This window comes from Oncorhynchus clarkii, chromosome 2 (assembly GCF_045791955.1).
Source record: "Oncorhynchus clarkii lewisi isolate Uvic-CL-2024 chromosome 2, UVic_Ocla_1.0, whole genome shotgun sequence".
NCBI classification, from domain to species: Eukaryota; Metazoa; Chordata; class Actinopteri; order Salmoniformes; family Salmonidae; genus Oncorhynchus; species Oncorhynchus clarkii.
In genome coordinates, this window is record NC_092148.1 from 18216383 (window position 1) to 18235650 (window position 19268).

The window sequence follows — 19268 nt, forward strand, 5'->3', positions numbered from 1 at the left end:
AAACCCCAAAACCAGAAGTAATGCTGTTCGGAATTCACACATCCCATTCAGTTCTGGCAGATTCCCTCAGTCTACACGCAGTCTGGGACATTACTGCTCTATAGGCTTACATATTGAATAACCCTGTGTTGTATAGTTGTTGTATAGTATAATCATTTATTTTGCCAATATTCCTAACTGCTAATATAAATGCATTAATGGGTATGCATGGCAGATCTGCTGTACATTTTGTGTCTTTCAAATAGGAATCCTTTCATGTGTACCAGGCTGTTAAAGATGAATAACATTTACACTTTTTCAAATAGACCTAATAGCCCTTTGTTTTTTCATTCATGTCAGTATTTCCACAGCTGCTCTCCAGATGGAAGGATATGGAGTACAAACACGCAGGGTGAGCGCACACAGTCAACATTATATGGTAAAAACGTTCAAAAATAAACAAATAAACAAAAAAAGGTTATTATCTTTCTGTTCAAATGCTGTGGTTTCTTTTTCTTTTGGGCCCATAGTCGACTTGCTTTGTTCTTCATTCGATTTTTGTGTTCATATACATATATATATCCCATATTCCATCAGTCTTCTATTGTGTTTTCTGTTCACTTTGCTCTTTGGCTCTTTGTTCTGTTTAGTGTCTGATCCAAGCTGTTACAATGTAATGGTGTCAAAACATTTTGCTTTAGAGTCAAATGAACGACACCACAAAGATGTGAAGATTTTTTTTAATTTTCTTTAAACTTGTGCATCAACTTCAAACAGTAAACTGTGTGCACTCCGTTTAGTTTTCATAACATGTTCAAAATTAGTTAGGTGTTCCTTATTCTGTTAAATACATATTTCTCTGTTTTTAAAACCATTTACACACAATTTCTCAGCACTGAAATCTAGCAGTCTATTGGAAGTCAGGGTTGTAGAATGATAAGCATCGTTGGCAGTCCTCTTCACTTCAACTTCTTTGTGTGTGTATATATATATTTATTGTTATAATTATTGTTTAATCATTACTCTTTTCACCTGAAGTAAAAATATCTTTATTTTAAATATGATTCCTTTACATGATAAAAATAGTTTTTTCCAAAACATGTATTATGCCACTGAAGCTCAACCAGAATGCTCTGGAGACCCCATCGGTGTGATGCCAGTCCATGGAGGGGTTGTTCTCGTGACCCCCTGGAGGGGGTTGTGTTAGGCCTGACGGGGCTATCCTAGATGGGGCTGCTATCCCTTGGGACACCCACACGGCCCACAGTGGAGAGAGAGTCACGCTGTCTGCCGTGGTGACACCCGTGGTACATTTTTTTTGTTGATAAAAATTATTACAAAATGTTTTATTTTCTTCGTACAAAAACACTTTTTCATAGAAATTGCATTTGCACAAGTAAATGTGAGGATTTTGTTATTAAAATAAAAGCCACTAGAGTACAAAAAGAAACTTGAGACTTGACATTGAACAAAAAACAAAAACAAAACATTTGTACCCATCAAATCTGAAAATGAGGTGTGTACTGTATCCTTGCAGCTGCTGTGAAAATCCAGTCCATGAAAAAATAAATAAATAAATTCATAAATAAAACACTAAATACTTGAATAAATAAATTCCTCATGTTGTGTGATTGCTGTGAATGTTGTTTCAGATCCACTCCTGCTGTCCTGCTTTCCTTCAATTCAAACGACTAAGGTTTCTAAGGTTACTACTTTCATCATGTCCGCCACTCATGTCACTTCCAGTTCCTATCACCTAATTCCTCTATTACATCACTGCCCCTCCCCCGGTCATCAGTCTCTGCTTGTATTTATATATGTATATATATGTTTTTATTCAAAATGTTTTTCCCATCCACCATAATTTAACAAAATGTTTAGTACTCTGAAAACAAAATAAATGAAATAACCTATTGCCTGATGGATAATGTACTGTATTCTTTCCAACAGTGAATCATATGAATAAACGATGCCTCTGTACATGTTGGGAGCAGTCCTGTCCTGCTCACCAATGCGTTTTGGGCTTTGGGTTTCATTTGGAACTGGCTGTTTCTAGCCCATCTGGTCTCCTTCTTCTTCTATGGTTGAATAATAACAAGATGTGTCCTTTACACACTCGCCAACTGATTTTCTCTCAGTTTTTTCTATTAGTATCTGTGTATGTGTTTGCTCCATAACTATGACTGAGTGATGTACGTTCTCCTGATTCTACTCAGTGAGAGAGAGAGTGGTTGGGTAGCAGATAAATATTGATTCAATTTGGACCTGTGATTTCTAAGGGACAACCAAACATATACAGTAGCTGTATGATATTCTATACTTTCAATTTAACCTGCCCTCCCTCCTTTCCTCTGAATCCTGGGTTTATCTCTCTCTTTTTTTGATACTAAATCATGGCACCACTTGGTCACTCCTTGCTCAGGTGCATTGCCAGGTAGAGTAATGAGGTAACTCACATTGAATTGCTCCCAGGTTGGTTCAAGTTATTTCCACAGGAAACATTGTTGAATCTCTTTTCATTTCTAGCTTAGTGTTTCGAAACAAAGATGCCAGACAGTCAGTGATCAGAGCAGCTCAGCTCCTCTCTTCTCTTCTCCCATCTCTCTTACCCCCCCATACACTTACATAAATCAACTATCACCCTTCCTCCCTCCCCCAGTGTCTCTTCACCCTACACGCCTCCCAGTGACAGCAGAGCGAGAGCGAGAGAGAGAGAGAGAGAGAGAGAGAGAGAGAGAGAGAGAGGGAGAGGGGGAGAGAGGGAGTCCTGTTCTAGGCCATGGTCTCTTTGCCTGGCAGTCTGCGGTCGTTGAAGGTGTGCATGTTGATGACGTCCTCTGTCTTGACCATGACGGGCGGCTGAGGCTTGTGTTTGAGGCGCCGCTGGCACTTGAGGGACACCCGCAATTCGTCCACTATGGCACTGCAGAAGGACCTCTGTAGGAGAGAGAGAAAGAGAGAGAGTCAGAAAGAGAGAGTCAGAAAGAGAAAGAGAGAGAGAAAACAGGGGTTTCAGAGAGAGCCTCCTCTAGTTCCAAACAATTTGGCAGTAATAAGCTCAGCAGAGCAGAGCACTGCAGAGCTTCTACTTCCCCAGGGCAGGCTCTCTACAGGCCCCTCTCTGAGAGCTGCCATGGTGACACAGAGCAGGCAGGGGAGAGAGGAGCTGGCTCAGGATAGGGTGGGTGGGCTGGGGCTGGAGTTCTAGCTGGGGCTGGGGGAGATGGTTGGAGGTTGCATGTCCATAGTCTTTTAGTGTAGTAGGTGGATAAAGGAGCTAGATGTAGGTGGGAATCAGGACAGGATTTGCACTGGAGGTTGGCAGGGCTTCCTCTTGTATTTGGGAGAAAATAGATTTAACAAGATTTATCCACAGACTGTTATTGCAGTATCATAAGTATCTTACTACGGCCGTGCAGCTATTTGATCATGTACAGCAACACCTGGTTATGGCAGTTTGCATTAATAGCTTTACATTATTAAAATGTGTTGACATACTGCTAATTAAAACATGCCTTTAGCCCTGGCAACGATTCAGTTTCAAATCAACCACGAATGTGAAGTTTGGTTGGTGAGTGGAGGGGCTGGGATGAAGGAAGGGCTAGATGGTCTAGGGGGGGTTATGCTTTGGGAAGGGTGGATTGAAGAGGGTTAGAAGGAAAGCTGTGCCGAGATGCTGGAGTCCATCTGGAGTCGCACACATGGCGAGCGAACGCACATACACACACGCAAGCGTGCAAACACACCCACACACACACCACACACACACACACACACACACAGTGAGCATTCTAGGCTAGCTAAAGTGATTTCTCCATGGCAGATTTCCCCCATCCTTCTCTGCCAGGCAGCCCAGCCGGGGCCCAGGCCCATACAGCAGCATGACTTATTGATGCATATTACATCTCGTCTGACTCAAATCCCATGTAGCTGCATGGCCAATTAAGCTGCTGCCTCTTCTTCTTCCTTCTCCTTTTCTCAAAGCTACTCTGGCATTTGCAAATGGTGCAATGAACAACGCAGAGTGACTCAACTAAATCTGAGACTGCTATTCCTGGAGGTACTATTGGGGAAACAGATTCCAAGGGACTAATATGTTTTTCGAGTCTAGGTTAAATCCTTCACATAAAAACACAATTTCCATTTGGCACTATGGTGATGTCTGATACAGTACATATTCCAAATAATTCAGTTGATAGAGAACCGAGGGATGTCTACCTTACTAGCTGGAATGTGAAAGGGCTCAACCATCCTGTCAAGAGAAATAAGGCCTCTGCCCACCTCAAGCAATTGAAGGCTGGGCTAGTCTACCAACAAGAACACAAGGATGAAGACAACAGTGAAGACTTCATGCTGCCAAGTCAGCCAGTGATTGAGTGTCATTCAGTTACTCATGCCAATGCTTAACTAACAGGCTGCCTTCTCCTTAGTGCCTTTTTTCCTCATCTATGACCAGTAGGGTTATGACATTGTTATGAGTTGTCCTAATGAACAGGTATCTCACATGAACACATTCTATAGTTATGGCTAGAGGACTCCCACACATGCAAATGTTTTAATGCTTTCGCTTTCCAGCATATCAATTCACCACCAATCAAAATTCTATGCGTATTGAGTATATGGATTTGGGTGTATAAGCTGTGTACAAAGGTATGTACCTATCTGAGTGTATATGATATTACATGTTAGAATGTGTATGTGTGTATCATATTCATAAATCATATCTATATAATTTCATATTGTTTGTCTTCTTCTCGCAAAAAAAATGGAATTACTCCTAGAAGTCCTGCTGATTGACTACAAGCCCTCCAGAAAACATGCTTTTCATGAGTATTGATTTTCTCTGGGAAAGAGATATTGAATAACATGTTCTACCTAAGACACCTTTCCCCTCATGAAGCTGTGGGCTTAGTGGCCATCTAGTGCCAATAGAAAAGTTCCAAAAGTAAAACCCCACCCATCTGGCTTTCCAGACAGGCTAAGAAAACCCTCCCTGACTCAGGGGACACATCTCCATCATGGCCTCATGGCTGCTGGGCTCATAGTTGGATTGATGGTGGCTGTTTAGTGGTGGCCATTGAATTACAGAGGTTTTACGACCCCTTTTCCCCATCACAAGAGCCAATCCTGAGCTGAACAGGCTCAGGTCTCAGAGCACTTTGGGCTGGCTCAGAGGAAGACAGGAAGAAAACGTCCACTTAAGGAGGTGAGATGGAGAACTAATAAATCCAACACTTTTACTGCCTTAGCTTTTTCACTACCATTAATGGAAGAAGGCACTGGTGGGTATTTTGCAGGCTGCCCATGTACAGTACAGCCCAGTCAGTCTGTACCACCATGTACAAGGATCTATAGACCCCCAGACCTTCTCCTCAGGTTTGGTATAAAATGCTGAGATGGAAAGACACCATAGTAGCTCCCACTCCATCTCTCACTCCATGATAGCATGATAGAGAAATGGAGGGCAAAGTAAGAGATGAATAGTCACTATTTTTGTGTGTATAGTCAATGGGTGTCTGTGTACACATCTGTCCGAGCAGGTGTGTGTGTGTGAGCGTGTGTGTACACATATAAGTGCATGCGTACATTCCTGTGTGTGTGTGTGTGTGTGTGTCCACAAAATCGGGAAGCTGGATGGTTCCTCACACACAGCTGGTGATCCCTGTCCCTGGAGAGCCATGTTACTCTGCAGCACCCTCAGCAGTAGGCAGGAGAAGAGGGAAGAGCAGGAGGAGGAGGAGGGGGAGGAGGAGAAATGGGAGGAAGATGAGGAGGAGCTGAAGGAGGAGGATGAGGAGGAGGGAGAGGTGGAGGATAATGAGAAGAAAGAAAAGGAAGAGGGGGATGAGAAAGAGGAAGAGGTGGAGAAGGAAGAGGGGGAAGAGAGGGAAGTGGACAACCATGGTGATCATGGTATTTTTCTGAAAGCCAGCCATGTTGTGACGATGGGAATGTGTGGACTTATGAGAGAAAGTCCTCATTGGGCAAACCAGAATGAAAAGCCTACTAAAACTTCAAATATTTCTCAATCTTTTATTAAAGTTAATAACAAGTGGAAAATATTAGACTGAAAACCTAATTATTCTGAATCACAATTTGAGTTAAGTTAATTAAAATAATTTCCAATAAACATACAATTAATGTCATTACAACATATATTTTTGGATTTGGCAAATAATATTAAGAAAGGTTGACATTATAAGGTGTATGACTCATAACATTAAAAAATTACTTGCTATTTTTATTTTTCTCTTTATCCTTTCTAATGTTACACAGAATACAGTAGCAGTTTTTTACTATTTTCTAAATTGTAGAACAATAGTGAAGACATCAAAACTGTTAAATAACACATATGGAATCATGTAGTAGACCAAAAAAAGTGTTAAACAAATCTAAATATATTTCATAATGGAGATTCTTCAAAGTAGCCACCCTTTGCCTTGATGACAGCTTTGAACATTCTTGGCATTCTCCGAATTGACTGACCTTCCTGTCTTAAATTAAGGATGGAATGTTGTTTCCCTTTGCTTATTTGAGCGGTTCGTGCCATAATATGGACTTTGTCTTTTACCAAATAGAGCTATCTGCTATATACCACCTCTACCTTGTCACAACACAACTGATTGGCTCAAATGCATTAGGTAGGAAATAAATTCCACAAAATAAAACTTTTAACAAGGCACACCAGTTAATTGAAATGCATTCCAGGTGACTACCTCATGAAGCTGGTTGAGAGAATGCCAAGAGTGTGCAAAGCTGTCATCAAAGGCAAAGGGTGGCTACTTTGAAGAATCTAAAATAGAACAAATATTTTGGGGTTACTACATGATTTCATAGTTTTGATGTCCTCACTATTATTCTACAATATAGAAACTAGTAAAAATAAAGAAAAGTCCTTGAATGAGTAGGTGTGTCCTAACTTCTGACTGGTACTTTTAAAAATGCTAATTGCAGGGTGTGCGCTATCAAGCATGACAAACCCAACAAAGAGATGCTTAGTAGAACATTTTCAAGTTGACACTTTCAGCATCGTGGTGAAAATACAACCCTGTACTGTAGACACATTCAAGTAAAGGATCTTGTGCAATTAAATAAAATATCAGGTATTTTCAAATGTGACTAATTATTGAATTGATATGGGAATACTTGGTACACTTGGTACTCTGCATATCGTGTCAAGGTTTAACAGTTAAAACAGTAGCAACGGGCCACACATACTAAAATACACGTTGTGGTTGTGTGACTCTCAAACCTCTTGGTCTATTTGCTTTGGATGAGTAAAACATGTATTGCTTCTCAGATCATCTGACACAAAAAATTGATTGATTATGATAATTTATGAAAAGCAATATACACCTTTGTCGGTTATCAATTGGGTGTTAAAATATTGAGGTACACAACTTATATAATTGTAGCATATAGGCACAGGTAGTGTGAAAATAAAATGTTAAATGGACTGACATCTAACAACTACTCTTGAAACAGATATGTGATACAGTGGGGCTAAAAATTATTTAGTCAGCCACCAATTGTGCAAGTTCTCCCACTTAAAAAGATGAGAAAGGCCTGTAATTTTAATCATAGGTACACTTCAACTATGACAGACAAAATGAGAAAAATAAATCCAGAAAATCACATTGTAGGATTTTTAATGAATTTATTTGCAAATTGTGGTGGAAAATAAGTATTTGGTCACCTACAAACAAGCAAGATTTCTGGCTCTCACAGACCTGTAACTTCTTCTTTAAGAGGCTCCTCTGTCCTTCACTCGTTACCTGTATTAATGGCACCTGTTTGAACTTGTTATCAGTATAAAAGACACCTGTCCACAACCTCAAACAGTCACACTCCAAACTCCATTATGGCCAAGACCAAAGAGCTGTCAAAGGACACCAGAAACAAAATTGTAGACCTGCACCAGGCTGGGAAGACAATCTGCAATAGGTAAGCAGCTTGGTTTGAAGAAATCAACTGTGGGAGCAATTATTAGGAAATGGAAGACATACAAGACCACTGATAATCTCCCTCAATCTGGGGCTCCACGCAAGATCTCACCCCATGGGGTCAAAATGACTACAAGAAAGGTGAGCAAAAATCCCAGAACCACACGGGGGGACCTAGTGAATGACCTGCAGAGAGCTGGGACCAAAGTAACAAAGCCTACCATCAGTAACACACTACGCCGCCAGGGACTCAAACCCTGCAGTGCCAGACGTGTCCCCCTGCTTAAGCCAGTACATGTCCAGGCCCGTCTGAAGTTTGCTAGAGAGCATTTGGATGATCCAGAAGAAGATTGGGAGAATGTCATATGGTCAGATGAAACCAAAATATAACTTTTTGGTAAAAACTCAACTCGTCGTGTTTGGAGGACAAAGAATGCTGAGTTGCATCCAAAGAACACCATACCTACTGTGAAGCATGGGGGTGGGAACATCATGCTTTGGGGCTGTTTTCCTGCAAAGGGACCAGGACTACTGATCCGTGTAAAGGAAAGAATGAATGGGGCCATGTATCGTGAGATTTTGAGTGAAAACCTCCTTCCATCAGCAAGGGCATTGAAGATGAAACGTGGCTGGGTCTTTCAGCATGACAATGATCCCAAACACACCGCCCGGGCAACTAAGGAGTGGCTTCGTAAGAAGCATTTCAAGGTCCTGGAGTGGCCTAGCCAGTCTCCAGATCTCAACCCCATAGAAAGAGGGAGTTGAAAGTCTGTGTTGCCCAGCAACAGCCCCAAAACATCACTGCTCTAGAGGAGATCTGCATGGAGGAATGGGACAAAATACCAGCAACAGTGTGTGAAAACCTTGTGAAGACTTACAGAAAACGTTTGACCTCTGTCATTGCCAACAAAGGGTATATAACAAAGTATTGAGATAAACTTTTGTTATTGACTAAATACTTATTTTCCACCATAATTTGCAAATAAATTCATGAAAAATCCTACAATGTGATTTTCTGGATTTTTTTCCCTCATTTTGTCTGTCATAGTTGAAGTGTACCTATGATGAAAATTATAGGCCTCGCTCACATTTTTAAGTGGGAGAACTTGCACAATTGGTGGCTGACTAAATACTTTTTTGCCCCACTGTATGTGAGTGAGATATGTGAGTGAGGTCTATTCTCTGTCTATTTTATTCTCTGTCTGGATATATCAGTATGACACGCTCCTCCAACTAGTTCTGAGCTGATAAGAGTGTGAAACGTATCTTCCTCAACTGCTGTGTCTGACACAAAGACATGCTGAAGAACACCAGGAAGAGATCATGATCAACATCAAACGATGTTGAGGTTTCTATTAAATCATCACACTATTACTCCCTACCAACCTTCCTTATGGGTTTTTATTAGCCATATCGTTCTTTAGCATTCTTTAAATGACATCCTATTGATGGGGGACCTCCCCTCCCGTCTACCCTGGCTGGTCTGTGGGTGTAGTGCTGTGCTGTGTGTGTGTTGTCGTTGACAGAAGGACTCTGTGAACATCACTTCATGACTAGATGCTGTGAATCATTGATATGGGGGCTTATGGCCGAGAAGCAGCAGCAGCATCACTGCATTGTGCGATCGATGGAGGGTGTCGAAGAAAGCTCTTAGTGCAGACCAGGCTCCTGTGGAGAGCTAAGTAGGGGTTGGCGTTTGAGATTTATGAGACTGTTGTTCGGTGAGAGAGCACTGTGTTAGAAAGGAAAGACAGGACGGGACAGGACAGGAAGGACAGGACAGGAAGGGCAGGAAGGCCAGGGCAGGAAGGACAGGAAGGACAGGACATGAAGTACAGGACAGGAAGGGCAGGAAGGACAGATCAGGAAGGGAAGGAAGGACAGGGCAGGAAGGACAGGGCAGGAAGGGCAGGAAGGACAGGGCAGGAAGGTCAGGACATGAAGGACAGGACAGTAAGGGCAGGAAGGACAGGACATGAAGGACAGGACAGGAAGGGCAGGAAGGACAGGGCAGGAAGGGCAGGAAGGACGGGCAGGAAGGACAGGACAGGAAGGGCAGGAAGGACAGGGCAGGAAGGACAGGACATGAAGGACAGGACAAAGGGCAGGAAGGACAGATCAGGAAGGGCAGGAAGGACAGGACAGGAAGGGCAGGAAGGACAGGGCAGGAAGGACAGGACATGAAGGACAGGACAGGAAGGGCAGGAAGGACAGGACATGAAGGACAGGACAGGAAGGGCAGGAAGGACAGGGCAGGAAGGACAGGACAGGAATCCCAGGATGGACAGAAAGGACCGGAGAGGAAGGACAGATCAGGACAAGAAGGACAGGACATGGGATTAAGGGGAACATCAAAAGGTTTACATGCTGTTGACAACGAGTGATGTGTTGTTGTAGCATTACACTTTCAATATGAGATTATTCAGTAGAGTAGTTAGTATGTTATAATATCTGAAAGCTTACATGTGTTTCCAAAACCAAGCCTTCAGAGTTTGCAATTATAGCTTGATTCAGTTTGGCTTGTCTGTCCAAAAGTTTGTATCTGATAATAACAATTTGTTTTTTGGGAGAGGATTGCTGTGGCTGTGTGTTGAGGGTGACATGAAGACATTTACTTCAGCATTATGGATCATGCATTTGGGCCAACCTTCCAATCCCATCGTGTGAAACCCTGCACCTATAGTTTTAGGGCCGCCTTTCAAAAACATACACCCAACCATGCACCAATGGCAACTTTTCATTCAAACGTTGTGACCATAACATTGCTGCCAGTTCTTCCGACAGGAAACTTCCCAATCGGGAAATATCTGAAGTTAAAAAAGTACAATTTGTGCATTGTAAGGTAAATGTAGATGACTGGAGTCTCTGGAGTCTTTCTGGAGGTCATTTGAGCTGGTGGTTAAAGTCTACAGGTAGCTGCTTGGAGGGTCCGTGGTGACAGCAGAACTCCTCACGCTTCCTATCACCTTGGTGCCGTTGGGGCTAAGTGGATAAAGGCAAGAAAATGAACCCATACTTACTGTGTCTTAAAGAATATGGTGCATTGCTGTATCTACATAAACATCAGTGTTTCAGGAGCTGACCTGACTATCATGTAAAATTGTCCTTGTGGTCTCAGTGTAACTAAAATGGCTACCGTCTGTCTGTCCTTTTTGTACATCATGTACATTCAAATAAGTGTTAATACTGAACACGTGTAAATGTCCCCTCCACCCGTATCCAAACATCAAGTGCACTTTATTGAGTATGAGGTGAGGGATGGTTTAGTGCAAATACAACGAGACTAAATGTCTCTACTTTTCATCATGTTGTGCCTTTTGTGTCAGAAATAAAAATATGAGATACAAATTGTATATTTTTTTAAACCACAAAATAAATGTAAGCTAGGCCAAAACACAAAGCTAATAGAAAAGTAGGAAAATGGTCTCCTTGTCAAAGATCTCTGTATAATAAGATCCACACAGGCACATTGTCATTGCAACCTGGCTATACGTGAAAGGATGTTGCTTTACCTTTTCCAGCTGTGCGTTTTGTTTGGATTTATAGACGAACTCTCCGACTGCCACGAACACCGACAGGACGAGTCCAGCCGCCAGGACGATAAAGATGCCCCCGATGTTCTGGACCCCCAGAGCGCTGGCCTCCTTATTCTTCTCATCCTCCGGACAACCGTTCCCCCTCCACCACTTCTCCTTCATCATGTGCAGCTTTCCTTCTTCCTGCAGCTGCAGGATCGCTATGGTGATCTTGTCTCTGTACGGAGAGCCTGAGGGACCAAAAAAGGCAGGTGAGGATGAGATGGATAGTACGAGGAAAGTGTGTGTGTGTGTGTGTGTGTGTGTGTGTGTGTGTGTGTGTGTGTGTGTGTGTGTGTGTGTGTGTGTGTATGGTGTGTGTGTGTGTGTGTGTGTGTGTGTGTGTGTGTGTGTGTGTGTGTGTGTGTGTGTGTGTGTGTGTGTGTGTGTGTAGTACCAACATCCAAACCAGTGTCCTGGCTGGTGCTGAATGCACTATAGATTCTCCCATGCAGCTCCCACAGTGGTTTCACAAACAATACACTAATAAACCCGAAGTACATTCCAGGGACCAGCAATTTACCTCCTTTTATTTGCTCCTTTTTTTTCTCTAATTAAAACTGGTTGCCATGCTTAATTAGTGGTAATGTCTCTAATGTGCATTGTTTTGTTTTGCTTAACAAATAAATGCGCTGCCGACGTGTTGCTTTGAAGTGCCCCCTTCTGCACCAGTGTGTGCGTGTGCGTGCACGCGTGTTCACAGGATCTCCTCAGTGCTGGGAATAATTCCTCAAACTCCCAGCAGCCTCCAGGCCTTCCCGAACCAGCCAGGTAAACAGAGCTGGCGTGTTCGTGTTCCCTGCTGGCCAGATCAAACCCCGTCACATGCAGAGGCTTCTGATTAGACCTGAAGGGTGAAACCAAGTGAAAACACTTGAAATCTCCCCGACTCCCTTTCATATCATCGACTGGAGAGCTCTCCCTGTGGCTAGGGGCCCATATAATCAGGATGTTAATGCTGCTTGAAATATTTAAAACTCAATCACACTCCCTTATTATTATCTCATACACTTCAGAACAATAGCCAGCTTGGTGTTGAGGAGAGGGGAAACAACTCTTCAGAACTATAGCCAGCTTGGTGTTGAGGAGAGGGGAAACAACTCTTCAGAACTATATCCAGCTTGGTGTTGAGGAGAGGGGAAACAACTCTTCAGAACTACCCAGCTTGGTGTTGAGAGAGGAAAACAACTCTTCAGAACTATAGCCAGCTTGGTGTTGAGAGAGGAAAACAACTCTTCAGAACTATAGCCAGCTTGGTGTTGAGGAGAGGGGAAAACAACTCTTCAGAACTATAGCCAGCTTGGTGTTGAGGGGAAAACAACTCTTCAGAACTATAGCCAGCTTGGTGTTGAGGGGAAAACAACTCTTCAGAACTATAGCCAGCTTGGTGTTGAGGGGAAAACAACTCTACAGAACTATAGCCAGCTTGGTGTTGAGGAGAAGGCAAAACAAATCTTCAGAACTATAGCCAGCTTGGTGTTGAGGAGAGGGGAAAACAACTCTTCAGAACTATAGCCAGCTTGGTGTTGAGGAGAGGGGAACACAACTCTTCAGAACTACCCAGCTTGGTGTTGAGGGAGGAAAACAACTCTTCAAAACTATAGCCAGCTTGGTGTTGAGGAGAGGGGAACACAACTCTTCAGAACTACCCAGCTTGGTGTTGAGAGAGGAAAACAACTCTTCAGAACTAAAGCCAGCTTGGTGTTGAGGAGAGGGGGAAACAACTCTTCAGAACTATACCCAGCTTGGTGTTGAGAGAGGAAAACAACTCTTCAGAACTATAGCCAGCTTGGTGTTGAGAGAGGAAAACAACTCTTCAGAACTAAAGCCAGCTTGGTGTTGAGGAGAGGGGAAAACAACTCTTCAGAACTATACCCAGCTTGGTGTTGAGAGAGGAAAACAACTCTTCAGAACTATAGCCAGCTTGGTGTTGAGGAGAGGGGAAACAACTCTTCAGAACTATAGCCAGCTTGTGTTGCGGAGAGGGGAAAACAACTCTTCAGAACTACCCAGCTTGGTGTTGAGGAGAGGGGAACACAACTCTTCAGAATTATAGCCAGCTAGATTGGTGTTAAGGAGAGGGGAAAACAACTCTTCAGAACTATGGCCAGCTTGGTGTTGAGGGGAAAACAACTCTTTGAACTTTAGCCAGCTTGTGTTGAGGACAGGGGAAAACAACTCTTCAGAACTTTAGCCAGCTTGGTGTTGAGAGAGGAAAACAACTCTTCAGAACTATAGCCAGCTTGGTGTTGAGGAGAGGGGAAAACAACTCTTCAGAACTTTAGCCAGCTTGTGTTGAGGAGAGGGGAAAACAACTCTTCAGAACTATCGCCAGCTTGGTGTTGAGAGAGGAAAACAACTCTTAGAACTATAGCCAGCTTGGTGTTGAGGAGAGGGGAAAACAACTCTTCAGAACTATAGCCAGCTTGGTGTTGAGGAGAGGAAAACAACTCTTCAGAACTATAGCCAGCTTGGTGTTGAGAGAGGAAAACAACTCTTCAGAACTATAGCCAGCTTGGTGTTGAGAGAGGAAAACAACTCTTCAGAACTATAGCCAGCTTGGTGTTGAGGAGAGGGGAAAACAACTCTTCAGAACTATAGCCAGCTTGGTGTTGAGGAGAGACGTAAACAACTCTTCAGAACTATAGCCAGCTTGGTGTTGAGAGAGGAAAACAACTCTTCAGAACTATAGCCAGCTTGGTGTTGAGAGAGGAAAACAACTCTTCAGAACTATAGCCAGCTTGGTGTTGAGGAGAGGGGAAAACAACTCTTCAGAACTATAGCCAGCTTGTGTTGAGGAGAGGGGAAAACAACTCTTCAGAACTATAGCCAGCTTGGTGTTGAGGAGAGGGGAAAACAACTCTTCAGAACTATAGCCAGCTTGTGTTGAGGAGAGGGGAAAACAACTCTTCAGAACTATAGCCAGCTTGGTGTTAAGGAGAGGGGAAAACAACTCTTCAGAATTATAGCCAGCTAGCTTGGTGTTAAGGAGAGGGGAAAACAACTCTTCAGAAATATAGCCAGCTTGGTGTTGAGTTGAAAACAACTCTACAGAACTATAGGCAGCTTGGCGTTGAGGGGAAAACAACTCTTCAGAACTATAGCCAGCTTGGTGTTGAGGGGAAAACAACTCTATAGAACTATAGCCAGCTTGGTGTTGAGTAGAAGGCAAAACAACTCTTCAGAACTATTGCCAGCTTGGTGTTAAGGAGAGGGGAAAACCACTCTTTAGAACTATAGCCAGCTTGGTGTTGAGGAGAGACGTAAACAACTCTTCAGAACTATAGGCAGCTTGGTGTTGAGGGGAAAACAACTCTTCAGAACTATAGCCAGCTTGGTGTTGAGGGGAAAACAACTCTACAGAACTATAGCCAGCTTGGTGTTGAGGAGAGGGGAAAACAACTCTTCAGAAATATAGCCAGCTTGGTGTTGAGGAGAGGGGAAAACAACTCTTCAGAACTATAGCCAGCTTGGTGTTGAGGAGAGGGGAAAACAACTCTTCAGAACTATAGCCAGCTTGGTGTTGAGGAGAGGGGAAAACAACTCCTCAGAACTATAGCCAGCTTGGTGTTGAGGAGAGACGTAAACAACTCTACAGAACTATAGCCAGCTTGTGTTAAGGAGAGGGGAAAACAACTCTTCAGAACTACAGCCAGCTTGGTGTTAAGGAGAGGGGAAAACAACTCTTCAGAACTATAGCCAGCTTGGTGTTGAGGAGAGGGAAAAACAACTCTTCAGAACTATATCCAGCTTGTGTTGAGGAGAGACGAAAACAACTCTTTAGAACTATAGCCAGCTTGTGTTGAGGAGAGGGGAATACAACTATTTAGAACTATATCCAGCTTGTGTTGAGGAGAGACGAAAACAACTCTTCAGAACTATAGCCAGCTTGGTGTTAAGGAGAGGGGATAACAACTCTTCAGAACTATAGCCAGCTTGGTGTTGAGAGAGGAAAACAACTATTCAGAACTATAGCCAGCTTGGTGTTGAGAGAGGAAAACAACTCTTCAGAACTATAGCCAGCTTGGTGTTGAGGAGAGGGGAAAACAACTATTCAGAACTATAGCCAGCTTGTGTTGAGGAAAGGGGAAAACAACTCTTCAGAACTACACCCAGCTTGGTGTTGAGAGAGGAAAACAACTCTTCAGAACTATAGCCAGCTTGGTGTTGAGGAGAGGGGAAAACAACTCTTCAGAACTATAGCCAGCTTGGTGTTGAGGAGAGACGTAAACAACTCTACAGAACTATAGCCAGCTTGTGTTAAGGAGAGGGGAAAACAACTCTTCAGAACTACAGCCAGCTTGGTGTTAAGGAGAGGGGAAAACAACTCTTCAGAACTATAGCCAGCTTGGTGTTGAGGACAGGGGAAAACGACTCTTCAGAACTATATCCAGCTTGTGTTGAGGAGAGACGAAAACAACTCTTTAGAACTATAGCCAGCTTGTGTTGAGGAGAGGGGAATACAACTATTTAGAACTATATCCAGCTTGTGTTGAGGAGAGACGAAAACAACTCTTCAGAACTATAGCCAGCTTGGTGTTAAGGAGAGGGGATAACAACTCTTCAGAACTATAGCCAGCTTGGTGTTGAGAGAGGAAAACAACTCTTCAGAACTATAGCCAGCTTGGTGTTGAGAGAGGAAAACAACTCTTCAGAACTATAGCCAGCTTGGTGTTGAGGAGAGGGGAAAACAACTCTTCAGAACTATAGCCAGCTTGGTGTTGAGGAGAGAGGAAAACAACTCTTCAGAACTATAGCCAGCTTGGTGTTGAGGAGAGAGGAAAACAACTCTTCAGAACTATAGCCAGCTTGTGTTGAGGAAAGGGGAAAACAACTCTACAGAACTATTGCCAGCTTAGTGTTGAGGAGAGGGGAACACAACTCTTCAGAATTATAGCCAGCTAGCTTGGTGTTAAGGAGAGGGGAAAACAACTCTTCAGAACTATGGCCAGCTTGGTGTTGAGGGGAAAACAACTCTACAGAACTATAGCCAGCTTGGTGTTGAGGGGAAAACAACTCTTCAGAACTATAGCCAGCTTGGTGTTGAGGGGCAAACAACTCTACAGAACTATAGCCATTTTGGTGTTGAGGAGAAGGCAAAACAACTCTTCAGAACTATAGCCAGCTTGGTGTTAAGGAGAGGGGAAAACAACTCTTCAGAACTATAGCCAGCTTGGTGTTAAGGAGAGGGGAAAACAACTCTTCAGAACTATAGCCAGCTTGTGTTAAGGAGAGGGGAAAACAACTCTTCAGAACTATAGCCAGCTTGGTGTTGAGGAGAGACGTAAACAACTCTTCAGAAATATATCCAGCTTGTGTTGAGGAGAGACGAAAACAACTCTTCAGAACTATAGCCAGCTTGTATTAAGGAGAGGGGAAAACAACTCTACAGAACTATAGCCAGAACTATATCCAGCTTGGTGTTTATAAGGAGAGGGGAAACAACTCTTCAGAACTATAGCCAGCTTGGTGTTAAGGAGAGGGGAAAACAACTCTTCAGAACTATATCCAGCTTGTGTTGAGGGGAAAACAACTCTTTAGAACTATATCCAGCTTGTGTTGAGGAGAGGGGAAACCACTCTTCAGAACTATATCCAGCTTGTGTTGAGGAGAGGGGAAAACAACTCTTCAGAACTATATAAAGCTTGGTGTTGAGGAGAGACGAAAACAACTCTTCAGAACTATAGCCAGCTTGGTGTTGAGAGAGGAAAACAACACTTCAGAACTATAGTCAGTTTGGTGTTGAGGAGAAGGCAAAACAACTCTTCAGAACTTTAGTCAGTTTGGTGTTGAGGAGAAGGCAAAACAACACTTCAGAACTTTAGCCAGCTTGTGTTGAGGACAGGGGAAAACAACTCTTCAGAACTATAGCCAGCTTGGTGTTGAGAGAGGAAAATAACTCTCCAGAACTATAGCCAGCTTGGTGTTGAGGAGAAGGCAAAACAACTCTTAGAACTATAGCCAGCTTGTGTTGAGGAGAGGGGAAAACAACTCTTCAGAACTATATCCAGCTTGGTGTTGAGGAGAGGGGAAAACAACTCTTCAGAACTATATCCAGCTTGTGTTGAGGAGAGGGGAATACAACTATTTAGAACTATATCCAGCTTGTGTTGAGGAGAGGGGAAAACAACTCTTCAGAACTATATCCAGCTTGGTGTTGAGGAGAGACCAAAACAACTCTTCATAACTATATCCAGCTTGTGTTGAGAGAGGAAAACAACTCTTCAGAACTATATCCAGCTTGTGTTGAGAGGGGAAAACAACTCTTCAGAACTATAGCCAGCTTGTGTTGAGGAGAGACGAAAACAACTCTTCAGAACTATAGACAGCTTGGTGTTGAGAGAGGAAAGCAACTCTTCAGAACTATAGCCAGCTTGGTGTTGAGAGAGGAAAACAACTCTTCAGAACTATAGCCAGCTTGGTGTTGAGGAGAGGGGAAAACAACTCTTCAGAACTATAGCCAGCTTGGTGTTGAGGAGAGACGTAAACAACTCTTCAGAACTATAGCCAGCTTGGTGTTGAGAGAGGAAAACAACTCTTCAGAACTATAGCCAGCTTGGTGTTGAGAGAGGAAAACAACTCTTCAGAACTATAGCCAGCTTGGTGTTGAGGAGAGGGGAAAACAACTCTTCAGAACTATAGCCAGCTTGTGTTGAGGAGAGGGGAAAACAACTCTTCAGAACTATAGCCAGCTTGGTGTTGAGGAGAGGGGAAAACAACTCTTCAGAACTATAGCCAGCTTGTGTTGAGGAGAGGGGAAAACAACTCTTCAGAACTATAGCCAGCTTGGTGTTAAGGAGAGGGGAAAACAACTCTTCAGAATTATAGCCAGCTAGCTTGGTGTTAAGGAGAGGGGAAAACAACTCTTCAGAAATATAGCCAGCTTGGTGTTGAGTTGAAAACAACTCTACAGAACTATAGGCAGCTTGGCGTTGAGGGGAAAACAACTCTTCAGAACTATAGCCAGCTTGGTGTTGAGGGGAAAACAACTCTATAGAACTATAGCCAGCTTGGTGTTGAGTAGAAGGCAAAACAACTCTTCAGAACTATAGCCAGCTTGGTGTTAAGGAGAGGGGAAAACCACTCTTTAGAACTATAGCCAGCTTGGTGTTGAGGAGAGACGTAAACAACTCTTCAGAACTATAGGCAGCTTGGTGTTGAGGGGAAAACAACTCTTCAGAACTATAGCCAGCTTGGTGTTGAGGGGAAAACAACTCTACAGAACTATAGCCAGCTTGGTGTTGAGGAGAGGGGAAAACAACTCTTCAGAAATATAGCCAGCTTGGTGTTGAGGAGAGGGGAAAACAACTCTTCAGAACTATAGCCAGCTTGGTGTTGAGGAGAGGGGAAAACAACTCTTCAGAACTATAGCCAGCTTGGTGTTGAGGAGAGGGGAAAACAACTCCTCAGAACTATAGCCAGCTTGGTGTTGAGGAGAGACGTAAACAACTCTACAGAACTATAGCCAGCTTGTGTTAAGGAGAGGGGAAAACAACTCTTCAGAACTACAGCCAGCTTGGTGTTAAGGAGAGGGGAAAACAACTCTTCAGAACTATAGCCAGCTTGGTGTTGAGGAGAGGGAAAAACAACTCTTCAGAACTATATCCAGCTTGTGTTGAGGAGAGACGAAAACAACTCTTTAGAACTATAGCCAGCTTGTGTTGAGGAGAGGGGAATACAACTATTTAGAACTATATCCAGCTTGTGTTGAGGAGAGACGAAAACAACTCTTCAGAACTATAGCCAGCTTGGTGTTAAGGAGAGGGGATAA

At 43.2% G+C, this 19268-nt stretch overlaps 1 protein-coding gene across 1 annotated transcript in view; it reads right to left on the reverse strand.

Moving 5' to 3' along the window:
- Window positions 1–747: 747 nt before the first annotated feature.
- The window catches only part of LOC139423656 (glutamate receptor ionotropic, kainate 2-like), a 217856-nt gene continuing 199335 nt past the window's right edge, over window positions 748–19268 (reverse strand). Inside the window, exons 16-17 of the mRNA XM_071175266.1 lie at window positions 11435–11688; window positions 748–2916 (exon numbers count right to left, since the gene is read on the reverse strand). Of these exons, the coding sequence (XP_071031367.1) occupies window positions 2752–2916; window positions 11435–11688 (419 nt within the window). The 3' untranslated portion in view covers window positions 748–2751. The remainder of the gene's footprint in view (window positions 2917–11434; window positions 11689–19268) is intronic.